This window comes from Pteropus medius, unplaced genomic scaffold (assembly GCF_902729225.1).
Source record: "Pteropus medius unplaced genomic scaffold, Ma_sr-lr_union100, whole genome shotgun sequence".
NCBI classification, from domain to species: Eukaryota; Metazoa; Chordata; class Mammalia; order Chiroptera; family Pteropodidae; genus Pteropus; species Pteropus medius.
This window is the reverse complement of record NW_024351730.1, coordinates 32,734,426-32,752,738: the sequence shown is the minus strand read 5'-3', so window position 1 is coordinate 32,752,738 and position 18,313 is coordinate 32,734,426. Positions and strand designations below refer to the sequence as shown.

The following is an 18,313-nucleotide window of genomic DNA, read 5'->3' as shown; positions in this document are numbered from 1 at the left end:
AATGATTTATTTATTTTTTACTGTCAACAGGTGTTACTTGGATAGGGAGATAATAGGCCCTAGAATTACTTAGAAAAAATGTCAACAAAACAAACAAAAACTTTCATTATCTTGCAGCTATATCTTGTTTGTGTGTGTGTGTGTGTGCGCACTTCTAACTCAAAATTGTATTACCTGGTTTGATCATCCCTTTAAGCTACTAGAAAATCAAGGATGTGGTTCCATAGTGTAGCGGTTAGCACGTCTGCTTTACACGCAGAATTTCCTGGGTTCGCCCCCTAGTGGAGCCACGGTCCATGGTCTATAGCCATGCCACCCTGAACAAGCCTGATGTCTGATCTTGGAAGCTAAGCAGGGTCGGGCCTGGTTAGTACTTGGATAAGAGACCACCTAGGAAGACCAGGTGCTGTAGGCATAAATAATAATAATTAATAATAAATAATAATAATAATAAATCTGTGCATCTTTAAGAGATGAATAGTGAGTACTGATACCGAAAGAGAGGATGCGTCCTTCAGTTAATATATATAACCTTCCAAGGTAATTGATTCAAAGAAGACACCACCTATTGTTTTAGATCTGAATGTTTGTGTGTTTAAGAGATAAATCACATTTCCATATGTTCAGTCTTAGCTTTTAAAGGCAAAAGAACAAAGCACAGCAGTTTTGCTTTTATTCTGCCTTTTGTTCAGCAGCAAGGGGCATTGTGGTTATGACAATACCATTTTTGGAAGTAAGAAACTTGAATGAAGACAACTGAATTATTTTATCCAGTCAACTTAAATCTGTATTTAAAAGGGGAGAACATATTTAACATATCTGATTTCATTGGTGCAGACCAGTCCTGGAAATTGCTTTAGAACTTGGCACATTGAACGTTAAGGTTTTATGAAGTAAATGAGTTTAAAAAAGAGAATATACTACAGAGAAAATAGAGAACTACTTTCCTGTTACAACTTAAATTTTATGTCTGCAACTATTCATGATCTTAGGTTCGTTTGCCTCTGTTGCCAGTTGATTTTCTTATGGGTGTTGTGGCAAAAGAACAGATTGTCAAGCAAAATCTAAAATGTAGAGATTTGCTGGATGAAGCAAGAAATTACCACCTTCACTTGAGTAGCAGAGCAGTACCTGACTTTGAATACTCTGTTCGGACTACACCAAGGAAGCATACTGCTGGTAATTAAGTTACTCATTTATCAATTCTTCTGGAAGGATCTTTGTTGGATTTGAGGGTTGGTTATGTATGCCCAAACTTAATTGTAAGATGATTAGTATCTAATTGTCTTAAAGTAATAATTGGCAAATAAGGTTATGTGTGAATTCTTAATATATGTGATTCAGATAGTTTCACCAATAAGTCAGTTTTTTAAAAAACTATAACAAGTCTTATACTCTCTGAAGAGCCTGCCGAAATATCTCTTATTTTGAGGTGTTCTTGATTCTTCTGTGCAGATTTAGTTCCTCTGTCATTTGTGCTTTTAGAGCACTTCGTTTGCACTTATTTTACCATGTAGCATTGAAATTTATTTGACATGTTTCAAGCCCTTCAAAAACAGGTATCTTATTTAGTTTTGTATCTGTAGTGCCAAGCATGGAGCTTGACACTTATTACATGTTTAAATATTTGCTTTTGCATTTTATCAAGAAAGGCACTAAATCTGACATCGCATCAGGACCACATTAGACTCTTAGAATCTAAAGCTCTTATTTTTGAGGAAGAGTGCACTTTCACCTTTATTTGCCACAATTTTCCCAAGAAAATAGTTCATGTTCACTTGTGTTACTCTTTGTAAATATAAAGAATATATGAAGGAGGAGGGAAAATAAATGAGGTCTAGGAATTCAGACATTGGTACTCTGGACGGAGACTTCTCTACATTTGCTGCTACCTAAGATAGTTATTAAAAAAAGATCTATGGAAAAAACTAAAACAGCAACACAAGGCAATACTTGATTATGTATAGTGGGAGTTTATATAGGTAGCATAAAGAAAGTTTGAATGTCATAGATCTGCCTACGAAGTAGTTCAAATAGTTTTAACAAGAAAAGGACTGCTGATATATTTTCTTTTTTTTTAATAGGTTGATTTCAAGAATTAAATTTTTTTGAAGTATAGATTTTTTTTAGTTGTGAATCCTGTTTCAGAAAGTCAAAGTATTTAACGAATATTTTCAGATTCAGATTTTAATTCAAATAACAATTTACAGTCTAGATTATATGACAAGACATATACCAGACCCTCATATATGTGATCCCTTACATAATTGCAAGAACTTTATGAAGTAGATTTTAGTGAAAGATTCAATCCTCATTATGAGATTGTTGATTTTATTTCATTTTATGGATGAGGATAAAAGAATCATGGTAATCAGAGAAGGTAAAAGTATGCTAAGGCCACACAGAGACATAGTAGAGAAAGGATTTGCATCCTGATCTTTTTACTTCATTCTTCGTTTTCACTTCATGTCATGTTCTTGGGTGACTTATAAAGAAAACCGAATCAGTGATTGGGGTTAGTTACTTACGGGATTATAATTCCAGTGGGGCCATAAACATCTATAGTTAGGGCAGATTTTTTAATTTCTGAAGGCCTTGGTTTATTTATAGACAATTTTGACCGCATGATCTTTAAAGTCTCTTCCAACTTTAAATTTCTCTGGCTTAAAATATTGAATTAGTTGGAAAAGATAGCATAAGCAGTTCTGGTCATTCATTTATGCAATCATTTGCAAATATTTATTCAGTGCCTACCACATGTGTGTTCTGGATTAAGTGTTAGAAATGCAAACACAAATAGAATATAGCCAGTCCTGTTTTGAGGGAACTTGCAGTCTGATGTATGGATATAGACATGTGAATAAATAAACGCAATAAAATATTACAAGTATTTTGATATAATCATAAGGTATATTGGGAAGCACAAAGAAAAGAGTAGTTATTTTTACCTTGCAAGGGTCAGAAAGATTTTATAGAGAAAGTAAACCTGTCTTAGTTTTTAATAATAGATTTTTCTGGATGCCAGTTGGGGAAAGTGGTATTCTGTTCATTTTACATTTATTCAGTGCCTAGTGCATGCCAGGCACTATGCTAGTCCTTATTAGTGCATAAATATTTAACAAACAGTCTTAACCTAGCTTAGATTCTGGTGACTAATATCAGCATAATAGATCATTTCAGTACTGTATATTAAGTGAATGATAGTCGCTATCAGAACACCGAGGATGAGAACTAACTATATACATGTTGCAACAGCATGAAGTTTTAACAGAGAGGGAGGGAGAAGATCAGGTTGAACACTGTAAGGCCTTTATGCTGTTCTAAGACTTTATCCCATAGGGCTATGGTTCTCAGTGTGTGAAGGAAGTGGTGGCCCTGGACCAGTAGCATCAGCATTCACTTGGGAACTTGTTAGAAATATCAATTCTTAGACCTACCACAAACCTACTGAATCAGAAACTTTAAGGGTCAGGCCCCACAATTAGTATTATATGCATTTTGGGTAATTCTGAACCACACTCAGATTTTGGTTTTTTTTGGTTAATTGTGGTAAAATATATATAGGAATACCCCATTTTATTGCATTTCTCTAATACTGCATTTTTTACAAATTAAAGCTAAGACCTTCCACCAGAAAAAAGATTATGAGTCACTTAAGGATCAGATGATGGTTAGCATTTTTTTAGCAATAAAGTATTTTTTTAATTAAGGTGCGCATATTAGTTTTTTAAGGCAATGCTGTTGCACACTTAATAGACTATAGTAGAGTGTACATGTAACTTTTATATGCATTGGGAAATCAAAAAATTTGTGTGACTGGCTTTATGGCGATATTCGCTTCATTGAAATGATCTGGAACCAAACCCACAGTATCTCCAAGGTATGCCTGAATGACGTAAAAATCTCCATTTTTGAATGTACAGTTTAGTGCTGCTGAAGTTTTTATTTTTTAAAATTTTTTTAAACACTAATGAAGGTAATAAAAGCTGTTGAAAGAGCCTTTTAATTAAGTAACTCTGTTGACAGTCTGAAAGCAAAAAAAAAAGACTGCTAAGTGGTAAGAGAGGACAGGATTTTGCAGGGTAATCGCTAGTGAAGGCCTGCACTAGGGCACGGGAGAGGAAGGACACAGGGAAGGAAGAGGTTGTTTAGATAAGTGAGGAAGGAAGATCCTTTTGAACATGTTGAGTTTGAGCGCCTATGGGACATCAAGTGGAAATGTGGCTTAGAAATATAGATTGGAAGGCATTATGATACAGATGGAATTAAAAATAATGAAATTCTCCTTTGTGAGCATGAAATATGTGAGAAGTAAGCTAGGGATGAAACATGGAAAACAAGAAAGAGAAATGATTGGAGACAAAAGGAGATTTTGATATTAGGGAAATCAAGAAAGTTAAGGAGTTTCCCAAAAAACAGAGTGATCAATATATCAAATATTGCAGTTGTGTTCAGTAAGAAATTAATTTAAGAGTTTGTTGGATCTTGTTATGACCTTAGCAAGAGCAATTTTACATAGTAAGTGAGGATCTAAAACATTGTAATGGGATGTTAGCAAGAAGAGATAGTAAAACATTGTAATGAAGTGTTAGCAAGCAGAGATAGCTAATGTATCCCATTTGAGACATTCAAATGAGAAAAAACAAAAAAATAGGTTTCTAGTAATGTGATGCCACTGAATACTATCCAAATAGCTTTTTTTTTTGTAAATCAAATTTTGACTTCCTAAATATTTTTTCCATACTAATTTTCAAATTAGGGAGCTATGATTTTGACTTCTCTTTTGTGGCTTTACCTTTAGGTGTGCTGTTTTGTGTAGGTGGTCGAGGTGGATCTGGTGACCCTTTTCGCAGTATTGAATGTTATTCTATCAACAAAAATAGTTGGTTCTTTGGACCAGAAATGAATAGTCGAAGACGACATGTGGGTGTAATCTCTGTGGAAGGTGGGTTCACTATTGTCTTAAATCATATCCCATGATGATAATACTCTTTTTAAATATTTTAACTTTGAGAATTTTCTTTCTATAAGAAAATTGCTAAAATATAAAATGTTTCAGTATATTGGTAAAATATTTGGGTGGTGATTATTTTCTTGCTTTATGCTCATTGATGTTCAGTGTACAATCTCCTGCTAATAGGTACTTAACGGGAGATGAGTATCAGGGAAAAGGGAGTTAAACTATTCTGAGTTATATTTGCAAAAGAAACTAAAGAAACATGTTTATTGAACCTAAATAATATATATCAGCTTTTTTCTATACCCATTTACTTGTTATTGAAATAAGGTTTTTATTTTGACTGGCTGCTGATGATAATGATTAATTGCAGAGCCATGGTTAAATTGTTGGGAGACTTATTTAAAACTCACTTTTTTTCTGATTATAAACATAAATGCTTTTTGGGGAAAATATGAAAATATTTTAATAGAAAGTAAAAATCATCTGTAACCCAAACACCCAGAAATTGTCACAGTTAACAAAATTGTCACAGTTAACATTTTGGTATATAATCTTTCCATTTTTTTGTGTGTGTGTATTTTTATTTCATTTAGAAAAACTTTGTTCGTATTGTTTTATATTTACATTTTCTTTATGTAACATAAGAGCATGTTTTAATTTTACTAAACATTCTTTGAAAACGTGATTAGTGATATTATCTACTAAGTAATAAAAAGTTCGGAAACCTAAGGGAGGGATAGTGTTTAAGCATTTAAATAACTTCATGTAGAACAGCACTTTCCAGGCATTTTATTAAGTAGAAGCTTACATTTATTTTCATTTGACTATAGAAATAACATTGATTATAATGTTGAACAGAATAATACTTGTTGACTATTATGTTGTTCTAATTATATATTGATTATATATCTATTATTTGGAATCAGATGAAAATATTTCTCTATTTGACAGGTAAAGTGTATGCAGTGGGTGGACATGATGGAAATGAACATTTAGGTAGCATGGAGATGTTTGATCCTCTCACTAATAAATGGATGATGAAGGCGTCAATGAACACAAAGAGGTAGATCAGCATGGAAATTAATTTTGATATGGTGGCAGAAGATTAAGAAAGCTTCCTATAATTGAAAGGGGCCGATTTTTCACTTTTTACACTTTTAGAAACTTTCTTCTTAAACACATTTTGTTAAAGCGTCCAGTGTGTGATGCTTTGCTAATAAAACTTTTTGTTTTCTTAAGAATTAAAAATGTAATTATGCCTTAGAATATGATAATGATCAAGTCCATAGTTTTCACTTACACGAGCATTTTTAAAATTTTTTATTTTGAAATAATTTTAGATTTTTAGAAAAGTTGCAAAAATGTTTGAATACCTGTATGCCTGTAGTTCTCAACAGAGGTGATTTTGCTCCCTTTGTGAAAAACACTTGGCAATGTCTGGAGGCATTTTTGATTGTCACAACTTGGGCTGGGTGCAGAATTGAGGGAGTTGCTGCTGGCACCTAGTTGGGAGAGGCCAGGGATGCTCCTAAAGATCCTGTAATGCACAAGAAAGTCTCCCACAGCAAAGAATTATTTGGCCCCAAATGTCAGTAGTGCCAAGATAGAGAAATCCTGCTGTATACTCGTCACCGAGCTCCCATGATGTTAACATCTTACATCATCGTAGTACAATTGTTGAAACCAGGAAATTAACATTGATAAAGAGCTATTAACTAATCTGTAGACCTTATTCAACTTTTGCCAGTTTTTCCACACATTATGTGCTTCTAATTGGTTTTTCTTGTCTAATTGTATTGGTTAATGATCTAATATAATGTGAATAGTAACAGATAGGTGTTTTTGTCTTGTTCCTGATTTTAATGAAAATGTCTCTAGTGTTTTCCTATTAAGATACTGGCTTTAGGATTAAGGTTATATTTATTTTAATGTGTTAAGAAAATATCCTTTAATTTCTATTAATTATTTTTATCATGAGTATTAATATTTAATATTTTCATCTACAATAAATTGAAATATATGTTGATAAATAGATCAGTCTGAAGGGGAGGAAGATTTTTAGTAACATGACTTAGGAAATGTTGACTGACTAGCCTGTTCAGACTTGAATACCAAATTTTTGATATCTTAAAGTGGAAGGATAGCTAATATGTGACCAAATCAGGATTCAAAAGCATAGTAGTACCAAACATAATCTAGATCTAGAGGCAGAACCTAAAATATTAAAATTAGAGTTATAGGTTAAAACTTGTTTTAGTATTTTTAAAAAATCAGTTACACTAGTAGAACGTAGTAGGAAGTCAGGTTTGTGATTACGTTTCATATGGAAAAAGTACCTGAACCAGTATGAAGCACAGCTCTTAAAAAACAAGAAAAGGGAAAAAGCAAATATAATATAGTTGTCTACATTAAGAGAAGTGAAGCTCTTAGATAAGGGAGATTGTAGTTCTTTATGCTGACCTGTCTTTATGTATAGCTGTGGTCTTAAAGTAGGGTATGCAGCATCACTTGGGGTATGCAAATAAAAAATTAGACTTTGTACATTAACCTCTTAGTACAGTAATATGTTTATAATTTGAAAATAATTACAGTATGGGAGTACACAAAAATTATTATAAATTGAGAGTGATAACCTGGGCAATATACAGGTAAGTATGGACTTATAGGTAAGAGATCTGAAAGCCATGTCACATAAAAATTTTTCTGGAGATATGAAGACTTAGCATATCTAGATATTTTAAGAAATGTATAGTGCTTTAGAAGGAAGGAATAAATATTTATAGTTCAGTATAATAGTAATGGAGAATACTGTAATACCTCTCAATGACTGGAACTATATATGTATATGTCAGAAAGATAACATTTATTTTGCAGCAAATGAGAGATTAGATTACCTATTCTTTTCCTTTTTCAAATTTAAAATTCAGCAAATAGGGTGATGATTTGAAAGACTGAGCTTAATAATTGACATAAATCTAGATACTACAGTAATTCTCCCTTTTTGTTTCAGATTGAAAATGTAATTGAGGAAAGAAAAAGAGGGCTATCTGAATATTAAAAAAACTGCTTAAGAGTAGCTTTGTGTAGAGAACAAAAACCAAACATCTCTATTGCAATTTTAATTTTATTTAAAAAATAAATAAATAAATCCAAATAAAACCTAACTTTAAACATTGCTTGTATGGTTTGTATGTAGCAACATTCCGTAAGAGTTAAAAAAGACGTTACCAAAACAAGCAATTTTAAGTTGAACTGCATGAGGAGAAAGAGTCTTAGGGAAAAAAAGCTGATCTTGAAATGTACTATTATATCCCACTTATCTACAAATGACATTTTAATACTTTAATAGGGTTTGATTTATGCTCTGTGAAAACTACAAATAGTTTAAATTCTAGTGCTTGAATTAAAATGAGGGAGAAAATCTTCAAGTACATTTTGAATCTTTATCCCCTTGTCTCTTTATCATGCTAAGCTAATTTTTAGCCAAGGATTGAATGAAACTTTTCTAGCAAAATAGCGGTTGAATTTCCTTAATCTTTTAAAATATGCCCTGAGCACTTTTCATTCGCTATCCAACTGTATAAAAAATAATAGAAATGCAATTATTTCATCCTATTATTTGCTTATAATTTGTATCCCCAAATCATTTTTTCAGTATGCATTCCAGGGTCATTTTCACATGTAAAATATCTGGTTTCTTTATTTTCTCCACTTTTTCATCTTTCTAGTAAAATCGACTGTTGTTTGTTTAACCTGTGGTTTTATTGAAACCTATTATCCTAACAGCATCTCTAGGGGTTGATTTATTTATTCAACAAATACTGGTTAAGTGCCCATTGCAAGACATACCAGGTGCTGAAGATAGAGCAATAAATAAGACAGCCAAAGCTCCTACCTCCATAGAGCTTACATTCTAGAAGCGAAGATACAAATAAAGGCATGATTACAAAGGTGATAATGTTAGCACAGAGTAAGTAAACAGTGCTTGAGAGGGGAGATCTTACAGTCTCATTTAACCTAAGATCTGAAGGTCTGGGATAATTTAATCTGTTAAATGGTGGTGGTAGGAAGAGTGGCGGGTGGAAAGAGATGAAGCGTCTACGAAAATCTGGAGGTGAATGAGAGGAGAATGCATGAAAGAAGTTCAGTACAGCTGAGAGATCAAAGGAAATGGTGTCAAGATATAAGGCTGAAACAGTAGGCAAAGAATGAGGGCTTTCTAGGTTTGCCAAGATTTCTTATTTTATCAATTGGGCTTTGAAATATGCACACACACACTATTTTAAAAAATAGGTGAATGATTTCTCATTCCAAAGATCCTCTGCATATGAAATAGTGAGAGATTTGAGAAGGCCAGAGTGAAAACAATCTGAAGACCAAAAGGGTTATTGTAATATTTCAGTCAAAAAATAATGGTGGCTTGGACTAAAGTAGGGATAGAGATAAGAGCACATATTTGAGAGAGAGTTCAGAAGTGTATAATCAACAAGATTTAATGATAATTAGATGGGGGAGGTAGAAAGAATGATATCGTAGAAGCAGGGATGATTCTTCAGTTCCTGGCGTTAAGCAACTGGGTATGGATAGTCATGCAGTTTTCTGCATTAGAAAAAACAAGGCGGTGAACAGAATAAAATTTTTGTTTATCTTGTTATGAGTGTACTCTGTTGCTCTATAACCAATTAGGAAAACCAATACTTGTCTGTTGCTTTGTAATCAATTACTACGTACTTAGCAGCTTAAAACAACATTCATTTATTAGCTCACAGTGCCATAGGTGAGAAGTCCAACAGGTTTGACTTTTCCACTTAGGGACTCACATGGCCAAAATCAAAGTGTAGGCCGGGCTAGGCTCTTCTCTGGATGCTCTGAGGAAGACACTGCTTCCAAGGTCATTTAGATTATTGATAGAATTCTATTCTTTGTAATTATAGGACTGAGTTTCTCATTTTTACTTGCTGTTGGCCAGGGGTTGCTCTCAGCTCCTACAGACCACTCTCAGGTCCTTTCCAAATGTTCCCCTCTATTGTCAAACAAGCAGCGGCATGCAGAATCCACCTCATTCTTTGAGTTTCTGACTTGTTTCCTGCTTCCCGCTGGATAAACCTTTCTGCTTTTAAAGGGCTTGTGTGATTAGATTAGGCCCACTCAGGTAATCTCTCCTTTGCTATATAATGTAGCATATCATAAGCATAGGAGTAAAACTAGAGGGTGAATATCCTGGTGGAGACATCTTAAAATGCTGCCCTCCACAATGAGAGTGAATTTCATTTCACATTAAGGTTGAAGGCCAGCAAGACAGATTTGAGGTAGAAATTGAGGTAGAATATATGTCTGGGTATATATGTTAGAGTTATCCTAAATCTATGGAAAAAATGAGATCACCTACAGAAAGAGAGTATAGGGTGATAAGAGGCTTTAGGGACTTTCATAATTTAATGATGGAGTAGAAAAGAAAGCACTGATAAAGGAAGCTGAAAAGCACCAACTAGAGATGTAGAAGGGAACTCCAATGTACAATGTCATGAAAATCAAGAGAAGAGAGGTTTGAGGCATAGGAAATAGCTGATAACATCATCTACTTTTGGGGTTAGTCTGTTAAGAGAGAGGGAGAATTATTAGGTACACTTATTTCTGCCATGATATGACTCATGTTCTAGAGGGCACATGTGTTTACACCTAAAATTTTTTCTATTCACAGTATTTTGTAAGTCATTGTTTATACTCGAGAAAAGAGGTTAAGGTGACTGAAGATGAATATTATCCTTCAGAACTCTTTCCTAGGATGCTCTTTTGGTAAACTTAGAATTAGAATCTCAGTAGAGCAGCTGCTCTCTAGTGCGTGTGTACATATTTCAAAGCCCAATTGTATAGTAGCTAATACATAGCACTTAATATGGGCCAGTCACTGTTCTTAGTGCTTTACCTATATTAACTCATTAGTAGTTGTGTCTACTCCTTTCTCAAATGGGTTACAGATGAAGAAGCAAGGTAGTAGAAGTTTATAAAATATTCTACTTTATCCAAAGTTTACACCAAGTCAATGACAGATAATAGTTTTAGAACAGTTCAACTTTCGATCGCTGCAATGTATTCTAAGAAATTGATATAATTTTTTTCTGGTCACCATTACAATGTATTGTCTTTTAACATGGACTAAGTCTCTTCCTTTCCTTGGAGAGAAATAAATGCCCTTCAAAAGAAAAGCAATGTTATATAAAACTTGTAATATAAAACTTGATTTTTTATGTGCTATTGTTTTCATGATACCCTGGAACAAAACTTTTCTTTGCAATTACATAAATTTAGAAATGAGATTGACTTCTGACCTCCATAGCAAACCATCTGTCAGTTCATCAGCCTCTCAGTTATGCAACTGTGTGTTTTACTAATTGAATGTTTTGGACTCCATTTATAGTAGTTTGTTGGGTTTTAGTTTATTATTTTATTTAAATTTAACCTGTGTAGTCTATGCATTGTAAAACTGCAGAGGGCACTGTTCACATAGACCTGCACACTTTTGCAGCCCTGTAGTCATCTATTCAGAAGCTTTGATAAATCTAAAAATAATGGGAAAGAAAACACTGAAGTGTTAGCATGATGAATGACTTGCATTAGCACAGCTTTTTTGCTACCTTTTTTTCTAGTTAAAAAAAAAACCCAGGTGCTAAAGTGTGTTTTATTATCTTTGCAGGCGAGGAATTGCCTTGGCCTCTTTAGGAGGCCCGATTTATGCCATTGGAGGGTTAGATGACAACACTTGCTTCAACGATGTGGAGAGATATGATATAGAATCTGATCAGTGGAGTACAGTAGCACCAATGAATACTCCCCGTGGAGGAGTTGGCTCTGTGGCTCTAGTAGTAAGTTATGTGGCAGCTTGCTCATTGGGTTGCATTGCATCACATTTCTAACCAAATAAGGAAAGATCTGATATATTCATATCTTCAGTATTAATTACTACATTATTTCACGAAATACTGCTTTCTTTCACATTCTGATCTACCATTAGGACAATATATGTCAATTCAAAATCTGATATCATTTGCTTTTATTTTCTCTTTATTTAGAACCATGTTTATGCAGTTGGTGGCAATGATGGAGTAGCTTCTTTATCTAGTGTGGAGAGGTATGATCCACATCTGGATAAGTGGATAGAAGTTAAAGAAATGGGTCAACGAAGAGCAGGCAATGGAGTCAGTGAGCTCCATGGTTGCTTATACGTTGTTGGTGAGTGGGTGGTATTTCTGTGTTCTAATTTATTACAGGATATACAATGACAGTTTTATACAACAACAAACTAACTGAAATTATATTGCATTTAGGTTCAAATGGAATCCACCCTAAGATTTGCTTTTGAATTCTTACAGTTCACATTCATGCTTTTTTGTTTACATCTTCCTCTTCATGTTTAAAACTTCTACTTCCTTATTTTTACTAGGAGTAGCAAGTATATCTATCTAAAGTAAGGGATTACATTTAAATAAGATATGTATTTTTAATGTAAGGACACAAATTGAATGTACTTTGCTAAAATCTTTAAAGATTTAAGATATGTTTTTCTTATCTCACTTCAAGGGAATTATGTTGACTAAGCAAACCAATATGTATTTATTGTGCATGATGGGTGTTGGCATCTTTATGTTATTTTTTGACTTAACTGAATTGGAAGGAACCATAGGGCAATGCTTTCTTAAACTTTAATATGCATATGAATATAGAGGTACTGTTAACTGCAAGGGAGGGCCTCAGCTTCTGTATTTCTAACAGCTCCCTTGTGAAATTGATGCTATTTCTGGTCCACCCAACATACTTCCAATAGTAAGACCTATAATAACACTTATCTTTCAGAATTGTTTTAAGAATTAGAGGTAATATATATTAGGCATCTCAAACTGCATCTGGTACTTTGTAGTTTCCCAGTAAATGTGTAGCTATATTGTGCTTAGTAATCCCTTCCTTTACAGAGGAAGAAATGAGTTCAGAGAGGTTGTCACTAGCACATGCCTCGCTATGTTGATGTAAATTGTTTGGTGTTACATAACTTACAGTTTTTTATAACAATAGCCTTTAAATATCTGTAAGTAATAGGAGTAATGCTGAATCTTCCAGTGCTCATGTGTATTAAAGAAGATAAATAACATAATTTACCTTTAGATCTTACCTGATCATCAGGTAGGCAATTCTGGGAGGAGTCAGAGATTTAGAGAGAGTAAATAATTTACTCAAAGTCACATGCCTAAATAAGTGACAAAGCTGTAATTTGAACTCTGGTCTATGAGAAACCAGAGTTTACGGTATACTGCTGCTACCTCTCGCAGCACCCTATCTAGCATAGGCACTGACATGTGTAATGTCAATAGAGTATCATTGTTGCTGTTACTTATTAAATCTTCTGGGCCCTTACAGTTAGAACAGATGTGGTAAAAATAAGACTGACTTAGGTTGAATGTTAAAAAAACCCTTCTTGGTCATTCACATCCTACTTAAAACTGGTACAATTGATTTGAATAAGAATATTTTGAAAGTAATTGCTAATTGCATCCTGCCTTTTCTATTCCTCTGCTTTGAATTCTGTATTATGAATTTATATGCATTACCTAGAGAAATGATAGGAAGCCAGTGGGAAAGGTGGCTGTTTTATATCATGATTGTGACAATGACACTACTGTATACATTGTTAAAGTTCATCAAATTATGCACCAAAAATTGGTGAATTTTACCTAAATTAAATAAGTTTAAACCCATTAGAGAAGTTGACTCTTGATATTATTTTTACTGACTTTGTTTCTAAATACACCGGTTATAATATCAACTCTTCCTGTCCTCAGGAAAATAGGCTTAGTCATCAAAGAGAATTATTACTCATGTAGACTGAGATAGAGCCTAAAAAAAGACAGTCTGTGTTTAACCCTCAGGAATATTATAAGTAACATTGTTATAATGATCTATACAGAGGACCGTTATCATCTAGAGTATGCAGCATGAAGACGTAGTTTTGGCAAAGATTAGTAAAATTCAGTCATAGTCCACTGTCTATAATTATGACAGTAATTACAGTTTTAAGAGAGATGGTTGGAAAACTTTAATTGTTATCTAAATAAATCAAATGATTTAATTTAGTTTCTTCTCAAACCCTATTACTGTTTGAAAATATAGTACATACATGTACACACACAGAGAAGCAATCTCAGTGCTGTCTTGCTTGCCTCTAGGAGGCTAAGGAAAAATATGACTGTGTGTGTGTGTGTGTGTGTGTGTGTGTGTGTTTTCTCTTAAATTATCTTCTTAGATATGGGGACTCCAGTTTTTCCCACTTTAAGATTTTTAATCCTAGTAGTGAAGTAAAATATTATTTCAATTATCTTGAATTGTAGAAAATGTCTAGTAGGAGTTGGTAGTGGTGATAGGTGTTGAGGTGAATTATTTTCCCTGATTTTCTCTATTTTCTAAAATGTTTTTAAAAGATTGGATTTGTAGAAGCTGTTGAATTGAGATTTAACAGTTAATTTGTATGAAATGTAACACTGTTTAAAAATCTTTCTTTATTTAGGTGGTTTTGATGATAATTCTCCTCTGAGTTCGGTTGAGCGGTATGACCCTCGAAGCAACAAGTGGGATTATGTAGCAGCGCTTACCACTCCCAGGGGTGGAGTGGGGATTGCAACAGTGATGGGCAAAATCTTTGCAGTTGGTGGTCATAATGGCAATGCATACTTAAATACAGTAGAAGCATTTGATCCAGTGCTGAATAGGTAATTTTTATATTTTCTCTATGCTTTAATGGAATTTTCCAGTAACAGATTACTTACTCCAAAGTACTAAAATGCTACCAGATGTAGTTAATATAAAACATTTGGGATATCATCCTTAGGAATCCTGCTTCTTTCAAAACCAGTCCCACAATAGGGATTTTTTGTCTTGGTTGGTATTTTGAGTAAAGTAAATCATGCTTTGTTTTAAATAATATTTCTCCTCTGTCTTTTCAGGTGGGAGCTTGTTGGATCTGTGTCTCACTGCAGAGCTGGAGCAGGTGTAGCTGTGTGTGCCTGTTTAACCAGCCAAATTCGAGATGTTGGTCATGGATCCAGTAATGTTGTTGACTGTATGTGATTTGAGTTCCAGCCGCCAACAATTTAGTCATATCTGTCTGATAGGCAAGAAAGACAACCAGGATTTTGTATGACCATCTTTGAACAGTTTTAACTGCTACTAGAGTCTTATTTAAATGTAAACTGTTGTATTGAGACTAAGTACAACTTTTGGAATGGTAGCTAAAGAATTATTAGTAGTGAAGTTAAATTAGATACTTCCCACGTCAGCAAATAACTGAGTAGGGAAAGAAGATATTCTAACCTGAAACCATACCTCCTCTGAAAGATGTTTAAAAGTAGTGCCAAAACCTTGAAATCTATTTTTTTAAAAAGTGTGGATGAATCAAAATTTAAAGTGGAGTCATTTGCTAAGTTTTACCTTCCTTTTTTTTTTTTTTGCCTAAAAGTGTAAACCTTAGGCAGTGGATTTTTTCTAAAGGAGAGTTGAGAAACCTAGTCATCAACACAAGGATATCAGGATACATAAGAGATCTGCTCCTTTTGAAGAGCATTTCTACTTGGTGCTGATGAATTTATGCCTTGCTTTTTCTAGATGTTGATTTTTCAATTTCTTGCATAGTTATAGAAGTAGAAAAAATGTTTCATCTTTCTGAGTACTACTTGGCTGCATTTTTAAAAGCTTATTAGGAGTATTGTACAAAGATCTTAATTTAAGTTTGAATGATTAGGACATAAAAGACCTAGCTGAACTAATTTCATCTGAATGAATGTACACTTTTATTTTTTTCATCCCATGCAAAAGGAATTTTTTCATAATCAAAACTTGAACCAGAGTAAATATTACAGGAAAGCTTTAGGGTTGATGTTATTCTGGTCAAGAGACTTTGAGAAAGAATGGTACCAATTACATGACTCTAATGAGTGGAATCTGAAAATATGTTTAACGTTCTTCTTTGATTTATTTAATCATTTGACTTTTGAACCCAAGATTTATTATCTTTTTCTTTTGCTATTTGACATCATCCTGGTTTTTCTAACTGTACAGAATCTAGATTAATTTATTATCAGAAAATAAATGCATTTTTACAAAAACCTTTTTTATAATTTTAGTTTACTGATTAGTTTAAGTCCCTCAGTACCAATAAAAGATATTGTTGGTAAAAACAAAATAATTGAAACTACTGTTTTTCCTGTTTTATTTAATCCCCTCTGGTATATTTACTGAACTTTAATTGAAAATATTTCTGTACATTAATTTGAAGCCAGGATATTGATACAGCTACTGATACACCTCTTCGTGGTTTTAACTAGCATTATAAAATGGTACTGTTCATTATATGTATTTTTTAAAATATTTATGAAGAATATTAAAATATTTATTTCGAATTTGCAAGGCAGTTTGGTACCTCTTTCCCAGGCCTTCCTAAATTTTCCTTTAGCCAAGCCTTAGACTTTAGTGTAGTTCTCTGTTGGTCAGTCATCTGGTTCATAAGGAAGCTGAGCAGTGAAGAACCATAACCCTAGCCCTGAAGTTCATTGCCTAGTAGCTCTGATGGCAACCTGGGCTTGTCAATACAGTAATAGATCAGAAAGTTACATTACAAAAGCCAGTGCGTATTGGGTATAATAGACCCCAGAAAAGAAAAGGAAAATTGTAAAAGGGCTCAGGCTAGCAGATAAAGGGGTCTTTCATGAAGCAGATTTAAAAGTTCCCCAGTTATGCTAGTTTTTGATTTCAGCCTTTGGGCAAGTTCATATGCCATTGCCAGATCTGAACCAGTGTTCTCTTGTATGACTATAACCATATTTCAGTCAATCTCAAAAGCATTTGATTCTATAACACTTAACTAGACTGGCTACAACTGACTGGATGTAGAGAATAAGTCTCAAAACCTGGTTTCAGTTGTGTATTTCTCCTATCTAATGAAGTTTTTGTATTACAGTGTTAGTCTAGCTATGGTTACTGGTATATTTCTTATATTTATTTTTGTGGTGAAGGAGATTTTGATCTTATTGTTTCTAAGATTATTCAAAATGTTTTTTTCTTTAACATTTCTGCTTTTGTCATGTGTATAAAGTTTAAGAGCATGAAGATTTCCATTTCTGGTTTTATTTTACAGTAGCCATTTAACATACTAAGTTAGATGACTAGCTACCCATAAAATATGAACTACTCATAAGAGAAGTAAAGTAAATGGAACATATTATGTATGGGCAGTGAGCAGCATAGCCTTGAAAGACCTGACAATGGTGTGAAAAGATAAATAGTGGAATCAATATGCATAGTCTCTTTATTAAACACACATTCTTTGAGACAAGAAATGAGAGTCAGGCTGAAGGAATCATGCATTTAAAAGATGATTATATTCATAGGTATAAATAGATGAAATACTCAAAGATGGCTACTTAATTGTGAGATCTGTTACTTTAACCTCAGATGTTCACAGCGCCTACCAAAAAGTGATGTAAAATAGAGCTAAAAATTTGAAGTTGTAAATGGAAAAAAAAAAAAGTGGAAATTTGCATATTCTTCAAGATATATTTTTAGGTGCTTTCGTGTGATTTTCCCACATAGTTATTAAAGCCACTGCTTTATTATATTGCACTGTCACTTTAAAAACGAAATAATTTCACTTTATTCTGTGTAACTGATTTTTTTTAAATGTTTGAATAAACTTTATACTCCCTTTAAGGAGTATTGTTTATTCTCCTAATTTGCAAATGTATTTTGAACTTAAAATGCTGTTAAATGCTTAGATAAGAGATTGTTGGAAGTCATATAAACTACTCTGGCAATTGGTAAACATGAGAATTTTTTGTTCCTTTTTTTCTCCGTGTGGTATATGATAGAGAATGCATTTAGAATCTAATTCATATCTTATCTGTTAAGAATGTTTTCTGTGGTTTCTCATTTTAGACTTTTAAAGAAATTATTGGGATGTCATTGGCTCTTTTTCCTCTTTATGTGGAGTTGCAAGTGGCAATAAAATTTTAATATTAATTTTTTAAAAACCATATATAAATCTGTGTAGTGAAACTCTAGCAAATCAAAGTAATAAATTATCACGTACACTCCCAAATACTGAGATCAAAGAGCTGGGTTTATATTAGTGCTATTTATTGACTAAAATATATTGCATGTATCTATTATGAATAGGAATTTCTTTCTATAAGGTCTGTGTAATGTTGCTTCTCATTGCTTGCTTTTATAGAATCTTATCAAAATGATGTAATTGTTTCCCCATCCCTCAAATACAAATCAATTTAGTAGTTTGGCTGCAATATTTTTTTCATAAAA

At 33.3% G+C, this 18,313-nt stretch overlaps 1 protein-coding gene and 1 pseudogene across 4 annotated transcripts in view; both read left to right on the top strand.

The window, feature by feature from the left end:
- Positions 1 to 17,842, top strand: part of KLHL8 (kelch like family member 8) — a 53,162-nt gene extending 35,320 nt beyond the window's left edge. For all 4 annotated transcript variants that reach the window (XM_039845651.1, XM_039845648.1, XM_039845649.1 and 1 more), the window contains 7 exons: positions 993 to 1,179; positions 4,802 to 4,945; positions 5,912 to 6,023; positions 11,655 to 11,823; positions 12,031 to 12,190; positions 14,514 to 14,715; positions 14,950 to 17,842. In XM_039845651.1, coding sequence (XP_039701585.1) covers positions 993 to 1,179; positions 4,802 to 4,945; positions 5,912 to 6,023; positions 11,655 to 11,823; positions 12,031 to 12,190; positions 14,514 to 14,715; positions 14,950 to 15,073 — 1,098 coding nt within the window. In that variant the 3' untranslated portion in view covers positions 15,074 to 17,842. The remainder of the gene's footprint in view (positions 1 to 992; positions 1,180 to 4,801; positions 4,946 to 5,911; positions 6,024 to 11,654; positions 11,824 to 12,030; positions 12,191 to 14,513; positions 14,716 to 14,949) is intronic.
- On the top strand, positions 300 to 415 carry LOC120588649 (uncharacterized; annotated as a pseudogene).
- Positions 17,843 to 18,313: the final 471 nt, after the last annotated feature.